This window comes from Schistocerca serialis, chromosome 4 (genome assembly GCF_023864345.2).
Source record: "Schistocerca serialis cubense isolate TAMUIC-IGC-003099 chromosome 4, iqSchSeri2.2, whole genome shotgun sequence".
Taxonomy (NCBI): domain Eukaryota; kingdom Metazoa; phylum Arthropoda; class Insecta; order Orthoptera; family Acrididae; genus Schistocerca; species Schistocerca serialis.
In genome coordinates, this window is record NC_064641.1 from 318,259,197 (window position 1) to 318,283,446 (window position 24,250).

General features: G+C 41.8%; 1 protein-coding gene across 1 annotated transcript; it reads left to right on the top strand.

Moving 5' to 3' along the window:
- The first annotated feature begins 1,188 nt into the window (after positions 1–1,188).
- LOC126474422 (trypsin-7-like) lies at positions 1,189–23,819 on the top strand. The gene is made up of 2 exons (XM_050101893.1): positions 1,189–1,596; positions 23,469–23,819. Exons 1-2 carry the CDS (start codon positions 1,189–1,191, stop codon positions 23,817–23,819), a joined length of 759 nt encoding a protein of 252 aa, XP_049957850.1.
- Positions 23,820–24,250: the final 431 nt, after the last annotated feature.

Below are 24,250 nucleotides of genomic sequence, written 5' to 3' on the forward strand. Positions count from 1 at the left end.
ATTACATCCAGCATCTCTATGATCGTCTCCATGGGAGAATAGCAGCCTGCATTGCTGCGAAAGGTGGATATACACTGTACTAGTGCCGACATTGTGCATGCTCTGTTGCCTGTGTCTATGTGCCTGTGGTTCTGTCAGTGTGATCATGTGATGTATCTGACCCCAGGAATGTGTCAATAAAGTTTCCCCTTCCTGGGACAATGAATTCACAGTGTTCTTATTTCAATTTCCAGGAGTGTATTTGTATGGAGCGTAGCTATGTATGCAAGTGAAACATGGACGATAACTAGTGTCGATAAGAACAGAATAGAAGCTTTCGAAATGTGGTGCTACAGAAGAATGCTGAAGATTATATGGGCAAATCATATAACTAATGAGGAGGTATTGAATAGGATTGGGGAGAAGAGAAGTTTGTGGCACAACTTGACTAGAAGAAGGGATCGGTTGGTAGGACATGTTCTGAGGCATCAAGGGATCACCAATTTAGTATTGGAGGGGAGCGTGGAGGGTAAAAACCGTAGAGGGAGACCAAGAGATGAATACACTAAACAGATTCTGAAGGATGTAGGTTGCAGTAGATACTGGGAGATGAAGAAGCTCGCACAGGATAGAGTAGCATGGAGAGCTGCATCAAACCAGTCTCAGGACTGAAGACCACAACAACAACATATTTACAAATTAACTATTGTCTACTTTTTGCCTTTAGTTGTATTGTGAAACCTTGTTTCTTGCCAAATTTCATGATTTTTCAGAGTACATCTACTGGAGACTCTGAATTGAGAGTACCCCAGCTACTCCAACAGCAATTTCGAATGTTCCCATATTCGTTTTGTGAAAACTGAGGTGATGAAACTGATAGGTCTAATTATGAAAGTCTTCTGATAAGCGATACTTATCTAACAAATGCGCAGACAGTGTTTTTGGAGACTTTTGAGACATTATAAGCGACTCTCGATTGAGTGTACCCTACCTACTCCAGGTGCAATTTCGACTGTTCCCACATTCATTCTGTGAAAACTGAGATGATGAAACTGATGGGTCTTATTATGAGAGTCTCCTGATAAGCGATATTTATGTAACAAGTGCGCAGACCGTTAGTGTTGTTGGAGAGTTTTTAAGACATGATAAGCGACGCTGATATAAAGACGATTCGTGGCACAGATTGTGCAGAAGCCGCCAGTCGAAGAGATGCTGAAGACAGCAGTGTTATTGTTGCTCGTGGTGGCCGCTGCCTGCAGCGCTGCGCCCCCAGCGAGGGCTCGCAGGTTCAGGACTCCCCACCAGGGCCGCATCGTGGGCGGCGGCCCGGTGGACATCTCGCAGTTCCCGTGGCAGATCTCGCTGGAGTACAGGAACGAGCATTACTGTGGCGGCTCCATAATCAGCTCCGAGTGGGTGCTGACTGCGGCACACTGTGGCGACCATAATGCGCAGTATTACGTACTGAGGGCGGGCACTTCCTTACGTGAGTCGGGAGGCACCGTTTACGACGTCACTACTGTGATCGTACACGACAGATTCAGTTGGTCAACAGGAGATTACGATATCGGAGTGCTAGCCATCGACGGATCCTTCACGTTTGGTGACAATGTTCAGGTAAAATTCACCCACGTGGAACACTTACCTATTTAAAATAGATATGAAGCTAACATTCTGCACCTTACTAGAACTATTAATGTAGTTTCAACAGTGTTACGTTTACAGTGTTAATTTATTTGATAAAGCTGATCTTTTCTTTTTTTGCCATTCTGATCAACAATCTGACAAACTTCTTTTCTTCTGCACTTCTACACTCTGCTCAAAAAAAAAAAAAAAAAAAAGAAAAAGAAAAAAAAATGGTTCAGATGGCTCCGAGCACTGTGGGACTTAACATCTGAGGTCATCAGTCCCCTAGAACTTGGAACTACTTTAGCCTAACTAACCTAAGGACATCACACACATCCATGCCCGAGGCAGGATTCGATACTGCGACCGTAGCAGTCGCGTGGTTCCAGACTGAAACGCCTAGAACCGCTCGGCCACTCCGGCAGGCCTACACTCTGCACCCACACTTCTGTGCAACCAATGTCTCTTCGATCCAGAGACGTCAGTCATGTAACTAGCAAAATACAGAACCTCTTTCTCTTACTCTTACAAAAATTTGCCCTTGCGAAAGTGTCCCACTAATAATACATCGGAGGTGAAAGACTTTTTAGTGCCGTTACCATATTTTTCATGCATCCTCCTCCACCCCTGCCCCCTCACACACACTTACTATTAACCTAGCCGAGGTGGGGTGGTTTGAGTGTGACAACTATATTCTGTAGATAACCGTAATGTAGCTGCAACCGCAACAGGTCATATCTGTGGACATGTCAGGCAAGCAAATGGTTCTTAAAAAGGAGCAACAGCGTTTTTAATCGCAGCAGAAAAATATTTTCTACGACTGATCTGGCCTTGTACCATTGGCTGACATGACCTAGCTATACTGGTTTTGAAAACGGCTGGAAGGAAGTGAAAACTACAGTCATTATTTCTCTTTACTGTGTGCCTGGTTCATGATAGCACCGTCTAGGATAAAATATTCCCCCATTCGGATTTCCGATTGGAAGCTATTCAGGAGGATGTTCTCATCAGAACAGAAAAAATTGGCTCCCTTCAGGGCAGTGTGTGGAGTGAGGTCCTTTCATCGGGTAAGTAGGTTACAGTGTAAATAAAAATGAATAGGCTGAAGTTAGATAAAGTGTGAGTAGTGAACAGCAGTACCACAATAACAGAACTTCTGTTCAGGTTACTTCAGGATTATCACCATAAAATCAAAATGAGAAATGCAGGAACTGGTCTACCGTGGAAACAAATAAGAAGATAATAATGTGGATAAGCTACTATGAACTGCATAGTGAATACATTTTTGTAGCCAACATAGACACGAAGCGAACACCCATACGACAGTAGTAAGCATTCATAAGCCTACTAGATCTGCAGATGGCTGACAAATCGAATGAACATATAATGATGTTACCAGGGTTGGAAGCTCCTCATGATGCTTTTTTTCGTGTTTAAAAATAAAATTTCTGATTTTAAACTCCATCTTTTGTGAAACATAATATATTTTTTTATATTCATCCAAACATTGCTAGACAGGTATGTGTCGTCTGCTGTCAGGTGACATGAAAGTGTCGATATACATTTGGATGAATAGAAAAAAGAAATATATTGTGTTTTGCAGTAGGCAGAATTAAGAAACCCAGATTTGAAAGAATGTCTGATCAAATAAAGAAAATTATTCAGACTGTTAAGAGAGACGAAATTTTAACTGTGATGGGATACTGGTCTTACACATTAGGAAAAAGAAGAGAAGCAAAGATAGCAGAAGAATATGACTTTACGGAAAGGAACGATGGAAAATCACCTGGTGGAATTTAACGCCGAGAAAAATTTAATCATTGCTCATACAAGAATTAAAAATCACGAAAGAAGGTGACTATACAAGGAAGACACCTGCAGTCATCGGGAAGTTTCATATACATTACATATTGTGACAGCAAGATTTAGAAACCAGATTTTAAATTTCAAAACTTCTCCAGGACGGAAGTGCACTCTGATCGTAATTTTCTAGTTGTAAAGTGAATAAATTGCAAAAAGCTTGTAATTTAAGGAGAAGGAACCCAGATAAATTAAAGAAAAAGTTCTTGCAAAGTTATAAACGGAGTGTAACGCAGCAATTGACAGAAGCAGGGGAAAGAAAATAAATGGAAGACGAATGGCTACCTTTGAAAGTTGAGATAAGGTATCGATGGAGCAAATACGCAAAATGTCAAGAACTACTAGTAATCGCTGGTTAGTATAGGAGGTATTCAGTTTAATTGAAGGAATGAGAAAATGTAAAATTTCAACTAGGCAATGCAGGAATGGTTAGATGATAAATGGAAGCTGCAGAAGCATGTATAACCATGAGAAAAATGTGAAACCTCTAGAGAAACTTAAAATATTCACAATAAAAAATAAAAGCACTTCTATGAATATGACGAGCTCAGATGAGAACAAATTAGTAAGCATAGAAAGTAATGTTGGAAGGTGGAACGTATAGAAGGAAAATGAACTTGAAGATAATATTATAGGTAGGAAAGGCGAAGTAAATGAAAACGAAATATCATACTCTTAGAAGAATTTGACTCAACAATGTATAACCTAAGTCTCCAAATGTCGCCTGCTACACACTTGCAGAGTGGCGAGTTACGTTAATATCATCTTGGAACTCTTCCATTTGGTCCGTGTTTGCGTAGAGAAACAGTAATATCAGAAATTGAGTCCGCCTTGATGCAAAACACCTTGTTATTCGTTTATTTTTTTATTATCCGAAACTAATTTCGGTGACAAATATCACCAACATCAGTGGTTTTTTTAATCTAAAACATGCAGAAAATGGTATAGTTGTACAAACACAGTAAAACATTATTACATTTTTACAAATCGTCTTTTGAAATATAGTTTTTTATTGATACTTTCATACTGCCTTATTTATTGTATGTTACAGCATGTTTTAAACAATTATTGGCGCCGTTTGTGACATATTTTCTGTGTTCTGTTGCCGTCTTTTTACTTAGCGAACATTATGTCATCTGCAACCATGTGAGCGGCTGTTAATAAGCAAATACTAAAAGGTGAACTTTGTATGGCATCAGTGTATACTTGGGGTTGTGGTAGTGTTGTGGAAACCAGTTATTTTGGTTTGTATTGAGCTGTTGCCTAGCTATTCGTGTACTCACGTTCGTTGGATGGAATGTGGCTGCTCTTTACATAGCAAAACAAAACTTTTGCACTTTGTTTCTGATCCAGAATATTACGCCATCTTGCTGTTCGCGTGCGTCGGGAGAGGCGTATCGCATGTGGCGAGAAAGGCTATGAAAATCTGTAGCGCGAATTACGAAGACTTCTGTTTATTATTTATGTCTCTATGTGTGATGGGGAAGTGGTTCTTTTGCGTGTGTGTGCTTTCTGTTCTGTGTCCTTGGTCAGTTCTCTCAGAGCGGTAAAGAGTGTGTTGTTGCAGAGTGTTATGTTTTCATTTATTACATTTTTCCCTTCGACTACAGCCTTTTGTATGTAGTAATTTTCTTCTATTGTTAGTTGTCGGTATAGACTGTTGCTGTTTCTCAGAATGCGTAGATCGTTTTCGATATTGGTGGGGTTATGGTTTTTGTTCATTAGATGTTCTGTAAAAGTTGAATGTGTGCTGTCACTTCTTAGAGCTCTCATGTGCTCTGTGTACCTCGGTCGGAAATTTAAGCTTGTTTGTCCTATGTAGTGGGCCTGACAAGAGTTGTAAGTGAGTTGATATATCCTAGCGTTGCTGAATTTGTCTGAGGTTTTTTTGATTGGTCTTAGTCTTTTCTGAACTGTATTGTTTATTCTGAATGTTATTGGGATCCCTTGCTTTTTTAAGATGTTTCCTATTCTATGTGATATTTTGTTATTGTATGTTAGTGTGTACCATCTCTCTTTTTTCTGAAGTGGTGTGGTCTGCTGCGTTGTCTGTGTTTGCTGCATGTTTCCGTTTTACCTTGTTGTTGAGTTTGTTTATGATGTCTGTTTTGTAGTCGTTTTCAACAGCAATTTGTTTGATTATGTTTAGTTCCTGTGTGTAGTTTTCTGGTTTAAAAGGTTTTCTGTTTAACCTGTGGAGCATGTGTGTGAAACTGGCATATTTATGCACTGATGGGTGGTTGGATGAGCTGTGGATAACAGTGCTTGTGGATGTGGGTTTTCTGTAGATGGAGAATTCATGTTGGTGGTTGTTTCTTGTGATTGTAAGATCCAAGAAATTTAGTTTATTGTTGTTTTCTATGTCCATTGTGAAGTGGATTTGTGGGTGTACTGTGTTGATGTTATTGTGGAGCTCTTCTATCCTGCTATGTGTTTCATCTACAAGACAGATTATGTCATCCACATACCATCCAACGAACGTTGCGACGGCGCGGTTCCTTCCGTCCATTTACGACGAACCTGCACCTACCTGTGAACACTGTCTCAGCATATCATCGGGAGGGAAGCCGAGCGAAACCTACTGTACTTCAACATGAACCAGGCTGCAATTAAAGTCACTAATCTAGATTTCGGGAGAAAGTTTTCACACGAAATGAAAGGTTGGGAATTTTGTCCTTAATTAACATATTCTGAAACTTAGGTGAACAATTATCATTGCCAAGCCCGTGCTAGTCTTAACACAGTCACTCACAATCCTTTTCACCCACGTTAGCAAGTGTATGGTGTTGCATTTCCCGAAAACGAAATAGCTACAAATACACGGATGGTTTTTGATTGAGAATGGTCGACAAGTATTAAGTCTGTCGGTACCTAATGCAGTCACAGTTTTTAGCCACCGACCTGCTCAATACGCCACGCGGAATTTATCTTTTCTCGTCACAAAATTCACTTAAAAATTCCGAAATTTCTACACACCCATCGGAATAATTATGCCGTCACTTTACAACACTTTTGATGTATGAAACACTGCTAGATCCGGCAACTTATCCTTTCCATCGTAACTATTACTACACACGTCAGAACTGTTTCATGGCTAGGCTCCGACTCCTCTCTAGAATACTTAAGTCTTATCTAACAGCAGAGAAAGGCGCACGAAGAATATTGCTTTACCATTGGTCAGTTTACTCAACAACCAATAGCAAAACAACATTCTCCCGCGTCAGTCCGCGCTTTCCACCAATAACCAATCGCAAAATATTAAACCTAACGACTGCACTTTTTACCGACGTAATTATCTAATATGCTGAAGTTTTGTTTATGCATAAAGTTATTTACTATTGTTATTTATACCTGAATTAACTTTGCCTTTACCATAAACGTACTTTACAAATCTATTCTACAAAAATCCGCTTTGTCCACATCATATTAACCTTAAACCACACTCACGAATCATTCGTACTGCTAAAACAAATTTATAACATTTTAAATACACAAAATGACATAATAACACTTTATGAAAATACTAGAACAGCTTATGAAAAACATTCTATTACTTTAGTGCACTCTAGTGGGCACAATCGAAACTAAATCACAGTCCCCTATCGAATACTGTCCTCTATCGGCTGATACATATACTACGTGCTTGTCCAGTCTCGCGTCACCATCTGTCACTATCCACCTCTGAGACACATCTCTCAATTAACCGCCTCGGTACACGGCGCTACGCCTCAACGTGAGTACACGAATAGCTAGGCAACAGCTCAGTACACACCGAAATAACTAGTTTCCACAACACTCCCACAACCCCAAGTATATACTGCTGACACACGAAGTTCACCTTTTAGTATTTGTTTACTAACAGCAATTCACATGGTTGCAGATGACATGATGTTCGCTAAGTAAAAAGACGGCAACAGAAAAAAAGGGCACAGAAAATATGTCACAAACAGTGCCAATAATTGCTTAAAACATGCTGTAACATACAATAAATAAGGTAGTATGAAAGTATCAATAAAAAACTATATTTCAAAAGACGATTTGTAAAAATGTAATAATGTTTTACTGTGTATGTACAACCATACCATTTTCTGCATGTTTTAGATTTAAAAAAAAACCACTGACGATGGTGATATTTGTCGCCGAAACTAGTTTGGGACAATAATGAAATAAACGAATAACAAGGTGTTTTGTATCAAGGCGGACTCAATTTCTGATATTACGGTGGCGAGTTACGTATTTAGCTCTTGCAGACTACGTATATAGCTTTTTCTGTGTTTTGTTAGCAGCATACATTTCTTAAATTCTGTGCGTCTTTTTTTTCTGCTTAAGATGTGCACCCTTTCTTATTTGTAACTCTAAAGTGTAGAGTGGAGCAGTCTGTAGCACAATTGTCATTTCCTCTGAACAGTCAGCTACGCAGTTCATAAAGGTGTCAACCTCCATTCGTGACACGTCAGAAAGCTAGCAACTTGCATATCCAGGTTTCTGTGTGTGCTTTTATAGTTTACTTCTTCAGTTAGTCTTGCTAAGATGAATAGGAAGTGTGGACGCTGTGTGCGGACGCAGGAGGAGCTGGTCGCAGTTATTGAACATTTACATCTACATGACTACTCGGCAATTCACATTTAAGTGCTTGGCACCACAATCATACTATCTCTCTACCATTCCACGCCCGAACAGCGCGCGGGAAAAACGAACACCTAAACCTTTCTGTTCGAGCTCTGATTTCTCTTATTTTATTTTGATGATCATTCCTACCTATGTAGGTTGGGCTCAACAAAATATTTTCGCATTCGGAAGAGAAAGTTGGTGACTGAAATTTCGTAAATATATCTCGCCGCGACGAAAAATGTCTTTGCTTTAATGACTTCCATCCCAATTCGCGTATCATATCTGCCACACTCTCTCCCCTATTACGTGATAATACAAAACGAGCTGCCCTTTTTTGCACCCTTTCGATGTCCTCCGTCAATCCCACCTGGTAAGGATCCCACACCGCGCAGCAATATTTTAACAGAGGGCGAATGAGTGTAGTGTAAGCTGTCTCTTTAGTGGACTTGTTGCATCTTCTAAGTGTCCTGCCAATGAAACGCAACCTTTGGCTCACCTTCCCCACAATATTATCCAGTTGGTCTTTCCAACTGAAATTGTTCGTAATTTTAACACCCAGGTACTAAGTTGAATTGACAGCCTTGATAATTGTACTATTTATCGAGTAATCGAATTCCAACGGATTTCCTTTGGAACTCATGTGGATCACCTCACACTTTTTGTTATTTAGCGTCAACTGCCACCTGCCACACCATACAGCAATCTTTTCTAAATCGCTTTTCAACTGATACTGGTCTTCGGATGACCTTACTAGACGGTAAATTACAGCATCATCTGCGAAGAACCTAAGAGAACTGCTCAGATTGCCACTCAGGTTACTTATGTAGATCAGGTACAGCTGAGGTCCCAGGACGCTTCCCTGGGGAACACTTAATATTACTTCAGTTTTACTCGATGATTTGCCGTCTATTACTACGAATTGCGACCTTCCTGACAGGAAATCACGAATCCAGTCGCACAACTGAGACGATACCCCATAGGCCCGCAGCTTGATTAGAAGTCGCTTGTGAGGAAGCTTTCCGGAAAGCTTTCCGGAAATCTAGAAATACGGAATCAACTTGAGATCCCCTGTCGATAGCGGCCATTACTTCGTGCGAATAAAGAGCTAGCTGCGCTGCACAAGAACGATGTTTTCTGAAACCGTGCTGATTACGTGTCAATAGATCGTTCCCTTCGAGGTGATTCATAATGTTTGAATACAGTATATGCTCCAAAACCCTACTGCAAACCGACGTCAATGATATAGGTCTGTAGTTCGATGGACTACTACCCTTCTTAAACACTGGTGCGACCTGCGCAATTTTCCAATCTGTAGGTACAAATATATCGGTGAGCGAGCGGTTGTATATGATTGCTAAGTAGGGAGCTATTGTATCAGCGTAATCTGAAAGGAACCTAATCGGTATACAATCTGGACCTGAAGACTTGCCCGTATCAAGCGATTTGAGTTGCTTTGCAACCCCTAAGGTATCTACTTCTAAGAAACTCATGCTGTAAGCGCCTTTGGCTATGGTCAGCCGTCTTCAGGCTGCTGCCTCCGGGCACGGATACCCCTCGGGGAATAGTAGTGGCTGAGAATCTGGCGCGTCGCATGGTGTATCTCAGGTATTGATTGTTTCGTCCATGGGCACTGCTGCCGAGACATCTCGTAGTGTGCACAACACGATGGATCTGCCCCACAGCAGGGTGAGTGCGAGGGGGTAAGGCATTCACGTCACTTGAGGCAGAGGGCCAGTGTGAAGACTGGCCGTGTGCCCCCGCCTTTTCATCTGTAAGTGAACAGTTGGGCTTTCCTTCAGTACGCCCCAAGCAGGCACAGGGGGACAGGGTTTTGCTACTTACTGGGAGCTGCAACTTCAGGCGCGTTATGGATCCCCTTAGGGAAATAACATTCGGAGCCAGATAAGAAACTAATGTGCTCTTGGTATGTCTACCGGGGCCCCATACAAGACGTGAAGGAGGCCTGCGGCTATCGAGCATGGAGGATACAGTCGGCAGCAACTATGCGAGTCGCTTGGGTTCTGAGGCTATCCTCAGTTTATACAGGAAGCTGGCTGGAGTAGTGAAGGCTACTGGCAACCTGTGTAGGGTGCAAGCAGAGATCTCAATTTGCAGTATAGTTCTCAGAGTGGATAGGGGTCCTTTGGTCTGGAGCTGAGTGAAGGATATCAGGAAAGGCTTCTACGGTTCTGTGATAGTCTTGGCTGCAGATTTTTGGACGCGCTTTATCACGTGGGAAATTGTAGAATTTCCCTTGATAGCTCAGGAGTGCATTACGCAACAGAAGCAGCTACCTGGCGTGCAGAGTACATGTGGAGTGCACACAAGGGTTCCTTATGCTAGACGGTAGTTTGAGGTACTCTGACAAAGACTCTCCGTGCGATAAGCAGAAGCCGAAATCCAACCGTATTCAAAGTAAAAACTATTAGACCGTCATAATTTTATTAGTAAATTGTCGAAGTATTCGTAACGAAATTCCTGAATTTATTGCTCACCAGAAAATTACTAATATTCAGATTGTTCTTGTGACCAAGAGCTGGCTGAAACCTGAAGTAGAAAGCTGTAAGACATTTAGCTAGTTATGGAATGTGAATCAAGAGGACAGATTAGATGCCATAGGAGGGATAGAGACTGACTCGTAATGGAAACGTCGTCGGTCCTGTGTTCGAACCCCACCATTGCTTAAACTTTGAGTAAAAATCCTCGGCAATGGCGGCCGAAAACTTCCAGGACAAGAAGTCACCCTCATTCTCCCAACGGCCGTGAAATAGAGGACGAATGAGTGGACAGACGTTCAGGTCACTCTCTCATCCTTGGGACTGGTAACTGCCCCTAAAAGGTGGAATTATGTGCAATGATCAATGGCAACAGGATGCAGAACGCAATGGAAACCACAGCATTAAAGAGAGATAACGTGTATCAAAAAAATGGTTCAAATGGCGCTGAGCACTATGGGACTCAACTGCTGAGGTCATTAGTCCCCTAGAACTTAGAACTAGTTAAACCTAACTAACCTAAGGACATCACAAACATCCATGCCCTAGGCAGGATTCGAACCTGCGACCGTAGTGGTCTTGCGGTTCCAGACTGCAGCGCCTTTAACCGCACGGCCACTTCGGCCGGCTTAACGTGTATCCATGGGACATGTGGCCCACAACTGAAAAAGAATCATGATGACCTCTCCATTGGAAAATGATTCCGAAGTAGTCTCCCATTCGAATCTCTGAGAGGGGACTGCCAAGTTGGAGGTGCCCGTGACAAAAAGATGGAATAACCGAAGAAATGATAGCGTTCTATGAGTAGGGACTTGGTACATCAGAAGTTTGAATGTAGTAGGGGAAATAAGAAAATCCGAAAAGGAAAAAGGCATATTCTGTGTGAAAGAAGTGAAATGGAAAGAAGACACGGGTTTATGGATAGGCGAGTATAGGATAATGCAATCGGCAGCAGAAAATGGAATAAACGGAGTACGATTCGTTATAAATAGGAAGGTAGGGCAGACAGTGAGTTACTGTGCACAGTTTATTGACGAGGCTGTTGTCATCAGAATCGACAGTGAGACAACACTGGCAACAATAGGGTGGCATACATGCCGACGTCGCAAACAGAGGACAAAGGGACAAAGAACTATATGAGAACATTGAATTGGTAATTCAGTAGGTAACTGAGATGAAAATGTAATGGTCATGAGGGATTGGAATGAGGTTATGGGGGAAGGAGTAGGAGAAACGGTTACTGGAGAATACGGGCTTGGTAATAGGAACGAGAGACGAGTAAGCCTAAGTGAATTTTGCAATAAATATCAGTTATTAATAGCGAATACTCTGTTCAAGAATCACAAGAGAAGGAGGTACACGTGGGAAAGGCCGGGAGATACAGGAAGATTCCATTTGACGATGCGGGGTAAGGCAGAGATTCCGACTGGAGGAGAAATAGACTCAGATTACGATTTAGTCATAGTAAAGAGCAGGCTGTAGGTTAAGAGACTACTCGGGAAGAATAAATTCGCAAAGAAATTGGTTACTGGAGTGCATGAAGAGATACGCTTCAATTTGTATGAGGTTATAGATAACTACGATACTGGCAGTTCAGTTGAAAAGATAAACATCACTATAAAGGAGAATCACAGACGCTGGAGAGAAAACAGTAGGTACAACGAAGCAAACGGTGAGTAAACCATGGGTAACGGAAGAAATTCTATAATTTATTGACAAAAGAAGGAACGAGAAAAATGTTCAGGGAAATTCAGGAATACAGAAATAGAGTCACTTAAGACGAAATAAATAGGAAGTGTAGGGAAGCTGAGGCGAAATGGCTATATGAGAAACATGAAGAAATAAAAAAAGAGATGACTTTGGAAGCACTGACTCAGCATATAGAAAAGTGAAATCAAAAGCAAGGTTGTAACTGTTGTGGATTGGCAAGACAGCCAACCCGCTAAGAGAGGAAGCCGAAAGGCACGCGTTTTAGCTCACGCAGGCTGGCGTGAGGTCTGGAACAGGTCAAGGAAATTATACTAGCAAAAATCGTACGTAGCTGCTGGAATACTTAACTTTAATCCCTAATTGGTGAACATCGCTCTTGACGGTACATATTTTACAGCATCAATAGTAACTGGTAATGGCGCCTGCTAGGTCGTAGCAAATGACGTAGCTGAAGGCTATGCTAACTATCGTCTCGGCAAATGAGAGCGTATTTTGTCAGTGAACCATCGCTAGCAAAGTCGGCTGTACAACTGGGGCGAGTGCCAGGAAGTCTCTCTAGACCTGCCGTGTGGCGGCGCTCGCTCTGCAATCACTGATAGTGGGGGCACGCGGGTTCGACGTATACTAACGGACCGCGGCCGATTTAAAGGCTACCACCTAGCAAGTGTGGTGTCTGGCGGTGACACCACAGTAACATTAAGAGTGTAAAGGGAATTCCATTGTTAAATGCACCAAAGGGAGGGGATAGGTGGAAAGAGTACACTGAGGGTCTTGTGAATGGGGAGGACTGACATGATGACGTGATAGAACACCGTTTAATAAAACTACACCATTGTTCACGCTTTTCAGCTTCCTTCTACTAATTGGTTTTCATCCTCTGACAATACAGATCCTAAATTACCACTTTTCGTCTTTTTTAATTGTTGGCTTTTTGCTTAACGATGCATCAGACTGATTCTAATTTCCACAACCCCCCAAATCAACTCTGTTCAAATAAACTCTTCTCTTGCTTGTTTCATATATATTTCTCGGTCCGTATTAAGACCTGGCTCCAAGTCCCGTCAAAACCGGACTAAACTTTCCGAAATTATCGAGCTCTGCTTCACTGCCACTTTCATAGAGCAACATAGCTCATCACATACGCTTGTTTTAATGAAGTCACCGTCTGCTTTAACAAAATCTTGTAGGTGTTGTTAACGTCACTAACAAGGCCACAACATTCCATTAAATACATATTAGATATTCTTGCGTCATGCCTTACACGAATACAAAGAAGACATAGAATAACGTTTCTGCAGTTTGTTACCGGAATTGTGTCACTATAGAAAACATTCCAAAACGTAAAATGTGAAAATAAGAGAATAAGATGCATATGCAAGCAACAACTTAATTAAAGATAACTGTAAATTTAAAAAATCCTTCCTTATATTCTCATGAAAACATCACAACCTGCAGTACATTTCCCACGACGTATATAATTGAAAAATGCACTTATAATTATAATATTACTGACATTACCCGTAATATACCAGTAATATAGGTTGTATACGTGTTCATAAAAGGTTTGGTCCTTAAACGTGGTCTCTGTGTCAGTGTAACATTTTTGGATGTTGTTCACTAAGGTACAGTAGCACATGTCACTTGAGTAACACAGTTGTTTGCACGATAGAATTAAGTGTCCCTGGCACACCTTGACGGTAATAAAGTTTATCAGGCATGGTCACTAGAACCTCTAGCTAGACTTGATGCACTATGAATAAAATGTATACATTAAAAGTGCACCTATGTCCTTAATGTTACTGTGTTACTAGCCTTTTACCTAGAGCTTTGCCCACATATGGAGGTATGAAACATATATTGCTCATATTCCATCTCTTCTTCCTCTCTCTCTCATCCAATCTCCTTCTTCCTCCATCATTCTGTTCACCTTCTCCTCCCCCTTATCTCTTTCCATCTCCTCTTCCCACTCTGTGTATCACCTCCTTAACTCTCTCTGTTCATCACCTACTCCCCTCTAACTCCATCCATCTCTGCCCCCTTCTCTGTGTCCATCTCCTCCTCTCCCTATGTCTGACCGTCTCCTCTTCCATACGCTGCCATCTACTCTTTCTCCTCGTCTCACTGTCCATATCCTCCTCCCACTCTTTTTTTCATATTCTCCTCCACCACTCTCTGTTCATCTCCTCTCCCCTTTCCTTAGCACCCGCCCTATACCTGTCTCCATCTGCCTCCAGGTATCTCCTCCTCTTCTCCCCTCTGTCTGTCCCTACCTTCCCCTTTCTCCCTGTCCATCTCCTCCTCCCCCTCTCTCTGTACATCTCCTCCTCCCCCTTTTCCTTAGCATCCCATCCTCCTCCTTACTCTCCCCAGCTGCTAATTCCCCCTTTTTGTTCATGCATCTCCTCCTCTAACTGTCCCTCTTCACCTCATCCTTTCACCTCTGTCTGTCCATCACCTCAACCATAATCACTCTGTGTCTTCCTCTCCTGCCTCTCTGACCATTTCTTCCTTCCCATTTCCCAGACCATCTCATCCTCCTCCTCTCACTATGCGTGTCTCCTCTTCCCTGCTCAGGTAATCCCATCTGTATGTCTATCCCCACTAATGTACAGTAATACTAACTGCACAACTTGTAGTGAAGGGAAGCCTAGTGCCAGGACTAGGAGGTCCTTACCTCCACAATTCTGATTTGCAGACAACAAATAGTATCTACATCAAATTTGGTTGAAGTCGATCCATGGTTTAGGAGATGCTTAACATACTTGCAAACACAAAGACATGCATCCACTTTAATCCTTATATATGAAATGGGATGTATGTTTGTGTATGATGCATATGTCCAGTATCTTCTCCTGGACTAATGGATCGTTCAACCACTGAAATGTAGGTTGACTGACATGACAGGCACGTTGTGCAGGAAGTATCAGCACGTCTTGCAGAGGCTACATGTGCAGATGGGCTGCGGTGAATAGAAAGAGGGTGAGGAGATGGAGAGGGGAGGCTGGGGTGTACAGAGAAAGGGAGAAGGATTAAATGGACAGAGAGATTAGGGAGCAGGAGATGGACATATAGAGAAGAGAGCAGGAGCGTTGACAGTAATATCAGTGTATCTTGCAGGGGCTGCATGTGCAGAGAGCAAAGTTGAGGAGAGAGTTGGAGGAGGAAATGGATAATGAGAGGAGGGAGGATGAGATGAACAGGTAAATGGGGCAAGAGGTGGACAGATAGAAAGGGAAGAAGGCAGATGGAAGGGGTAGAAGGGTAATGAACAGATGATTAAAAACGAGGGGTAGGAAGAGATGGACAGAAAAAGGGGAGGAATAACACAACGTAAATATAACCATAATACATAGTTGATAAATAATTACAAACATTTAGTTCATGAGGCAACCTCGTGGTCTTAAGGTGTATGGATGTGTTGGACCAATCTCAGGTACACGCTGTGGCACTGGCTTATTCATACTTTTCGTTCTTCTGCTTTCTTCACCAAACAACCTTCTTCCTTTGGAAAGAGCTACTATCAATTGAGGCAGTGCTTCCTGTTCACTTTGAACATATGGAGAACCATGGTTCGAGTGGGGAGTTTTATTTTAATGTTAACTGGTGATGCCTTTTCCACTACCTATATGGTCATTGGTACCGTGGAATGAATTTAATTATTTTCCCTCTTCGAAAGGAAGGGTTTCTGGGGAAATTCCACTTTTTATTGTGCGTGTTCTTCTGTATCCCTAGAGCCTTTGTGTCCTTTTTACACCTGGCATCATATTCCTTTTAGCCTTTTTCCAAACTTCTCTGGAATTATTTGACATATTTCAATAGGTGAGGGCATTTTTGTACCGAAAATAGTGTCGTAGGATGAAATACCCTAGTTTTCATGGATTTTTTAATTGGCTCTGAGCACTATGGGACTCAACTGCTGTGGTCATAAGTCCCCTAGAACTGAGAACTACTTAAACCTAACTAACCTAAGGACAGCACACAACACCCAGCCATCACGAGGCAGAGAAAATCCCTGACCCCGCCGGGAATCGAACCCGGGAACCCTGGCGTGGGAAGCGGGAACGCTACCGCACGACCACGAGATGCGGGCGATTTTTTAAATTATATGCACTTATGAAATATTGTAAAATGGGGTCCTAGTTGTCATTGCTACTGTTCACCTAGTAACTTAGCATTCTGCTCAATGTCCTATGCACTATCTCTGTTCTACAGTTCGTTTGCGGGTGAAGGGCGCTATTTCGTAACTTTTTAATACACGATTGTCGATATAGCAGATTAAACAATTCAGACATATAGTTCGTGTCTTGGTTTGATGTTATTTGTTCTTGTGTGCCGATTTTCAGTAGCCAATTGTTAATGAAAGCGTGAGCCACTGTGTCTGCTTGTTGGTTTGGAATGGCGATTATGGCCAAGTAAGGCGATAAATAATCATTTAGGGTTAGCACATATCGGATTACTACTGGTGTTTATGCAGAAGGGCCAAGGACATCGAGACCAGTTGATTGGAAAGGTTTTTTCTCTGCCTAAGGCAGTCTTTGCCTATATTCAGTGACGACTTAGTTCAGCTCTCTGAATGCAAGCGATGGAGTTCTTTACATTGCTCTCACCATATTGTTTCCTCTGTGGCCACCAGTAATTTTCCACAATGCAGTGGTCCATGACTCGTCGTCCGCTGTGCCCTACTAATATGGAATAATGGGCTTGCTTCGACACTTGATTCCATAAACCAGCTGGCTCAACTATACGGCGGCGGCACTCCGACATCATAGCTAAAATGCGTGTGTTTTGCTTATCGCTGACCAACACCTTTGGTCGCCTGAGTTTTGTCCACTCTTCTGTCCTTATTCTGAAGGATTCTATGGTGCATACTTTGCATCTTAATCCGTCAGCGTTACCATGAGGTTACCCTGGACGATATACGATCCTAAAATTGATTTCACTAAGCATTAAGGGCTAGCGGGCTGGCCTGCTGCTAGGATCTTCAAATCCTAGAAGCCATTTTGGTGCTGCGTGATCTGTTATGACCATAAAAAACCTCCTATAGAGACAGCAAAGATAATCAAATGAAATGATCGTATGGCATTGTTGGCCGGTAGGCCCCCCCTCAAGTTCGGGTGTCAAGTGCTAGTCTTATTTCAGGCGGCCGCACATTGGGCGACTTGTGGCCGATGATGAGGATAAAATAATGATGAGAACAACACAACGCCCAGTCCCCGAGTGGAGAAAATCTCCAACCCGGCTGGGAATCGAACCTGGGGACAGTGCATGGGAGGCAAGCACGCTACCACCCAGCTACGCAGGCAGACATAGCATCGGTACTACTTGATAACAAAAAGGAGCGCCTGCATTTCCTTTTCTCTTGTTGAATAGTTTTTTTCCCCTGATTTATTCACTTGCCTGGAAGCACAGGCTATGAGGTGTTACTTCCCATCCACCTCTTGGCTCAGGACACAGCCGAGGGCATTGGTGTTCGAATCAGAGGACAAGAAGTGTTTTTGATAGTCTAGAAAAATGAGAACAGAACTGTTGAAATGATTCTTGATAATTCAGAGTTCACTTAAGTTTTATTCCTTTTCGACAAATGTGTAAATGGTCTTGCCGTCACTACCACTTTTGGTATGTGTTTTGTATAGAAATTCGCAATTCCAAGATACGATTGTACTTCTTTCACTGTGCTAGGCGTTCGATATCTTTTAATGCATCCACACGCCAGGGGTCAGTATGCCCAGCGACCTGGCTAGTGCTGTGGCCAAGATAAAGAACCTCCTGCACTATAAAGTGTCACTTGTTTATGCTAAGTGTCAGCTGTGCTGCACTCAACCGTTCAAATACTTCCCACAGACGCACAATGTGCTCCCAGGTGTCCTTGGAATGTACTAGTCCGTCGTCTACATACGAGGTGCGACAATAAAGCAATGAGACTGATTTTCTTTGCAAGATGTGGCAGTCCTACAAGCTTGCATAGGCACAATATCTTTGACCTTGGTCTATAAGCTGCTTCTAGTGTCCAAGCAGCACATCAATGCAACTGCTCAGTCGTGAGTTGTACTGTAATAAGTTAACACGTGTTTGTGTCTCTCATCACGTAAATGGAACCGCATAATATTACGCAACGGTATGTCATTTCCTTTTTGCGTTAAATTGGGTGAGAAAGCGACGACAACTTACGGTAAGCTTCAGAAGGCTTTTGGAGAGGAGATTATGTAAGAGCTCAAGTTTTTCGTTGGCATAAAATGTTTAGTGAAGGCAGAACGAATGTTGAAGATGAAGACCATAGTGGACGACCATCAACCTTAGGAACGGATGTCAACTTGACCAGGGTGCGTGAACTCGTACGATCTGATCGAAGATTATCGGTGAAAATGATTGCAGAAGAACTGAACGTCAATCGAGAAACGGTTCGTCTAATAATATCTGAAGATCTTGGTATGAGAAAGATTTGTGCAGAAATGGTCCCCAAAAATCACACACCTCAACAGCGAGAAACACTGTAACATGTGGCAGCCGATCTGATAGAACAAACGGAAATCAATCCAGAAGTGTTGTGCCGTGTTATCACTGGTGATGAAAGTTGGTTTTCTCAGTACGATCCAGAGACAAAACGCTAAAGTTCGCAACGGTGCTCAAAGGGATCACCCAGACCAAAAAAAGCTCGCATGTCAAAGTCAAAAGTGAAATGCATGCTTGTACGCTTCTTTGATTCCAAGGGAATTGTTCGTAAAGAGTGGGTGTCTCCTGGACAAACAGTTAACCAATATTACTACAAAGAAATTTTAGAATGACTTCGTAAAAGAGTTCTTCGTGTCCGTGTCAATATTGCTGATAATTGGATTCTACATCACGATAATGCGCCATCCCATACTGCTCTATCAGTACAGCAATTTTTAACCTCAAAACAAATTTCAGTACTACCACAGCCCCCTTATCGCTCTGTGCGACTTTTTTCTATTTCCAAGAGTCAAAACGGCGGTCAAGGGACACCATTTTCAAACAACACAAGATGTCCAAAAAGCTGTGACGAGGGTCTTGGAGGATATTACAGCATATGAGTTCCAGAAATGTTAACATCAATGGCAGAAGTACTGGAAAAAGTGTGTGCAATCAGAAGGGAACTAATTCGAAGGAGACAACACTAAACTTGACTAAAACGGTGAGCAACATTTTTATCCCATCACTCTCATTACTTTATTGTCGCACCTAGTACACTAGGCATGGCTTTGGTTTCAGTCCTCGTAGATCTCTGTCTAATAAGAGATGGAAAGTCGATGGTGTGTTTTTCAGCCCGAAAGGCTTCCGAAGATACTGGAAGTGTCTAAATGGGACTGAAAACACCGATCCTCTAGTACAAGTTCTCATTGGTGATAGCCCCTGCATAAATGTATGGTGGTGAAGTAACGCTATTGCCAAGATTGTCTAATGTCCCCGTAACGTTAGGAGTGGTGTGCATCAGTGACTAAGAAATCTGTTATTGCAGCAGAACCTATAAGCATTTTCCTGTCTGAGGACTTCTTTGCATGATTACTACGAGGACTGACTTCCGTCTATAATTCCATCCTGAAGCTGTTAGTCTACCAACTTCTCTGGGGAGGGGGGAGGGGGGGGGGGACACAATATGGTTTTTTGTATACTGGTGATTCGTTTCCAGTGGGAATTGTACCAGAGGCGATGCTGGTAGCAGTCCAGGCTGGTTAAGCAATCCTGCATATCCTTTTTACACGTCCTCCATATCTACTCCCTCACGTACTTTAAGATACGGCACTTTTCCCCTCAGTGCAAGTAAATCAACAGACTGTTCTGGCTTTTGATATTTGCATTGAAATACCTTTCTAATTCATCTTCTAAAACCTCTATGTTAGCTACGGGGTTCTTTTTGACATTAACTACAATATTCTTGTAATACAGGTCAGTGCATTCATTAATTGTAATAAGAGGATGGGAACGGATACTTCTTAAGATTACAGTTTCTTTCAGGACATTCTGACCTTTCTCTGCAGTGTTTAGCACTTCTAAGTTATCAGTATCCTCGCTGATTGTCAATCAAATCGATTGTCAGTTCTGACCTGCAATTGGTCGAGCTTTGTGTTCTTTAAATCTCTTTCTTCCATATCAAAATATCTGCTGTAACACATTCGACTTGTGTCACACTTAACAGTATACCCCAGGATAGCATAACGGATCCTTTTTGAAAACTTTACTGTTCCTTGATCTACTGCTCAAAATTTTTGATATGAAAAGGCTTGAACTATGTCAGCTGACAAAAGTATCTCTCCAGTCCTCTCTAAAACGTACCAATGATACAGAATCTTACAAATATTGTGCCTTTACTTCTTCTCCACTGGGTTCATATTGATTCCCTCGCATGCTTCCCTATCCTTCGATAGTTTCTCAACTATAGACCTTACATATCAGTGATGTGTGACAATATACATGATTATACTAAAATCCCTTTCATATTCTTCTGATGTGAAGGTAGCATTATTTAACCTATTTAAGAGATACCTGAAAGCAACAGTTTTATATCTGATGTTCAGAACTAAATAAGTAGGAGACTCTGTTGTATAAATGTCGAACTGTACCTTCCGCCATTTAAAATGATCCTTAGTGTCCAAGTATGGCAAATTCGCATTGATCTGATGTTGAACAGAAAAAGAAATCTTTGTATGCAATATATTAACTTTACTATATAAACTGTCACATTTTTCCTTCATAACTCCATATAGAACAAAAACATCGTCAACATAACGCTTCCAGCATACCACCTTAATTATCTTCGCCGCATACTTAAAAAAAAACCATACACGAAATGTGAAATGAAAATATTCGCTAAAACTCAAGCTAGAGGGGAACCCATTATCAAACCCTGTTGCTGCCTGTAAACTTAGTCGCCAAATTTTAAATAGTAAAAACCGAGGACCAAAATTGAAATATTAATAACCTCTCTTCCTTCGTCAAATGAATTACCATTTACTCCAGATGGCGGAAAATTTAAAACATTAATAACCTTCTTTCTTTCATCCGATGACTTATCATTTACACCAGATTGTGGAACTTTAAGTGTTCCAAAACTGGTTGTGTATTCAATAAAAGGAAAACTGGTATTGTATTCAATAAAAAATTGTTGATTCAGCAACTGTTGTGCGGTTTCTTCATTTTCAAAATGTACTTATAGAGTTGTGGCTGGGAGAATCCTTTATATTAATTGCTTGTTGTGTAACGTAGTAGATTACGGAAGTGTTTTAAGAACATAGTTTGTATAAGTAAAGAGGTGACTGGTGGATTTATATGCACGATATTTCAAGTTGTATGATATACTGCTTTTACAGGATACTTAGTTTATATAGTTTAATAAAAGAAATTTTTTGGCATGTATAATAAGCTTGTCTCTGTTCTGATACTCTACACAGCAAATTTGTATGTGATATAAACAATGACACTGATCTAGTATTGAGGCTAAGAATTTTAATACATAGACGCTATGTTTGTCGGCAATTATACACACGCTGTCTGACACATAATAACGCTAATCATTGAGCCCCAGTTCATTTGCGCTTGAATGCTAGATGACGTAGCGTTCATCGATGGAGGCACTTGGACGTAGAGTATCCTTCCCTGATCATATTTCATAGCATGGGAAACAGAGTGTGCCACATTCTAAGTGTTTGATAATTATGTGGGATAAGTAACTGTTACTGACACTGACTTGTATAACTAATTTTCTCGCGTTTATCTTAGGCCTGTGTTAATAGACCCACTTACTTTCACAGTTTCAAATATAAATGAAGTATGTTGCAATTACAGACACAAAATTTATATCAATTGAAACTGTTAAAGTAATTATTTAACTTTTAAGTACGATTACAGTATTATGATGCTGTGTCCTTTTATTCAGACAAAATGCTATAGACTTACGGTGTAATATGTTCAGGTCTGCCAGATGACAGTTCTGTCAAAGGATGTCTTTTATACGATTGGTCAGAAATGTCGAACACAACGTAAAGAAGATTTTTATAGTAAAAAATATTAACCTACTCTTCTAAAATCTGATGGCCTAATTGATTAAAAAGTTATGAAAAGTGACCGGTACTTCAAAAGATGACAAAATCGTTTTAATAAGAATACTACATCTGCCGAAAATATTTCCTTGCAATGGGGAAACTTATTTTAAGGAGAACTGTAGGAACACGAACTATATTCACCGGATTCGTTAACTTATGATTTCCATGTGTTGGCATTTCTAAGCAAACCAGCGACTAGAATATGTTCTGGTTAACCTATGTCTTCCATGTTTTGGCACTTCTAAACAACCTTGCGTCTAGAATATGTTATTGGTTTAATAAAGGTGTTTTTGCAATGTTAGGTGTGTATTAGTCAGGCCTTTGAAAATTGCGCATCCTGTTATCTCTTAGTGTATTCATAGTCGAGCACAATCTATCCGTTGAAGAAAACGCCAGAAAGCGGGCTACCCTAAAGTGGTACTACTGGCACGCTGAGAAATTTTCTCCATATGTTATTCTATAAGCAGACTTCACATTCGTTTACACCACACGGTTCTGTTTAGAAGACAATAAGTACATTTCACAAAGGAAGGACACCAGTGTGTGTTGTTGAAGGGAGCCTTTCCAATTTAGCAGCTAAAACCCAGTGGGGACTCCCTAAACATCAACATTGAAGGACCTTTAGATTTAACTTATCAGCCGTCCGCTGTGGCCAAGCGGTTCTAGGCCCTTCAGTCCGGAACCGCGCTGCCGCTACGGACGCAGCTTCGAATCCTGCCTTGGGAATGGATGTGTGTGATGTCCTTAGGTTAGTTAGGTTTAAGTAGTTCTAAGTCTAGGGGACTGATGACCTCAGATGTTAAGTCCCATAATGCTTAGAGCCATTTGAACCATTTTGTAACTTATCATCCGATGGTACACCATTACCAGTACTTAGTTTATTCCCCACCACTCACATCTTAGCGATGGCCGAGCGGTTCTAGGCGCTTTAGTGGGGAACCGCGCTACTGCTACGGTCGCAGGTTCGAATCCTGCTTAGAGTATGGATGTGTGTGATGTCCTTAGGTTAGTTAGGTTTAAGTAGTTCTAAGTCTAGGGGACTGATGACCTCAGATGTTAAGTCCCATAGTGCTCAGAGCCATTTGAGCCACTCACACCATAACAGTTCTGTTGACGATTACGACCTCCTCAGGCGATCACTCTTGGGACGACGGAACCCGACGTTGGCACGTCGGTAAACATCAGCGGCTGGGGGGACCTGCAGTACGCAGGGTCGCCGCCGGTACTACTGCACGCCGTCACCACAGTGCTCATTGACAGGGCCACGTGTGACGAGACGTGGGGTGACATCACGTATAACGAGCTGTGCACCGGAGGAGAACACAAGGGCGCTTGCAACGGGGACAGCGGCGGAGCCCTGGTGGTGGGCTCCACGCAGTACGGTATCTTCTCGCGAACGAGCTGCTCTCGGAGTGGAACTCCTGATGTGTACACCAGCGTCCCAGCCCTGCGATCCTGGATCACTGAAAACACCGGCATCTGAGTAACATAACTGCCTACACCCACTATATCCACTCAGGCTGCTCCTCAATACAAAGTAATGAAATTTTACAAAATACAATATTTACTGATTGATAACGTTTGCTCTGTTTAAAACGTGTTGCCCTGATAGTATGTACCAGTAGCATTTGCTAATATTAGAGTGTTATATAAAACCATTAGAAACAAGAAATATATGTACTCAAATCAGCTAATAATAATATGAAACCAGTGTAATTTTTTCCCATTAATATTGGTGTTCACCATCTATTGCTTCCACAGTTCTTGCGTAAATGATCAAAATTTTTCACAGTAACCAACTTTTACTAATCTTCTTCAGATATTTGCCCTGTCTCCGTCACTCTTGAGTATGGACACACACACACACACACACACACACACACACACACACACACGCGCGCGCGCGCGCGCGCG

Bases quoted from the DNA above. Each gene is read 5' to 3' on its own strand.
- LOC126474422 (XM_050101893.1), top strand. From the start codon at position 1,189: ATGCTGAAGACAGCAGTGTTATTGTTGCTCGTGGTGGCCGCTGCCTGC. The intron at 1,597-23,468 runs GTAAAATTCACC...CGACCTCCTCAG, and splicing joins CGTTTGGTGACAATGTTCAG to GCGATCACTCTTGGGACGAC.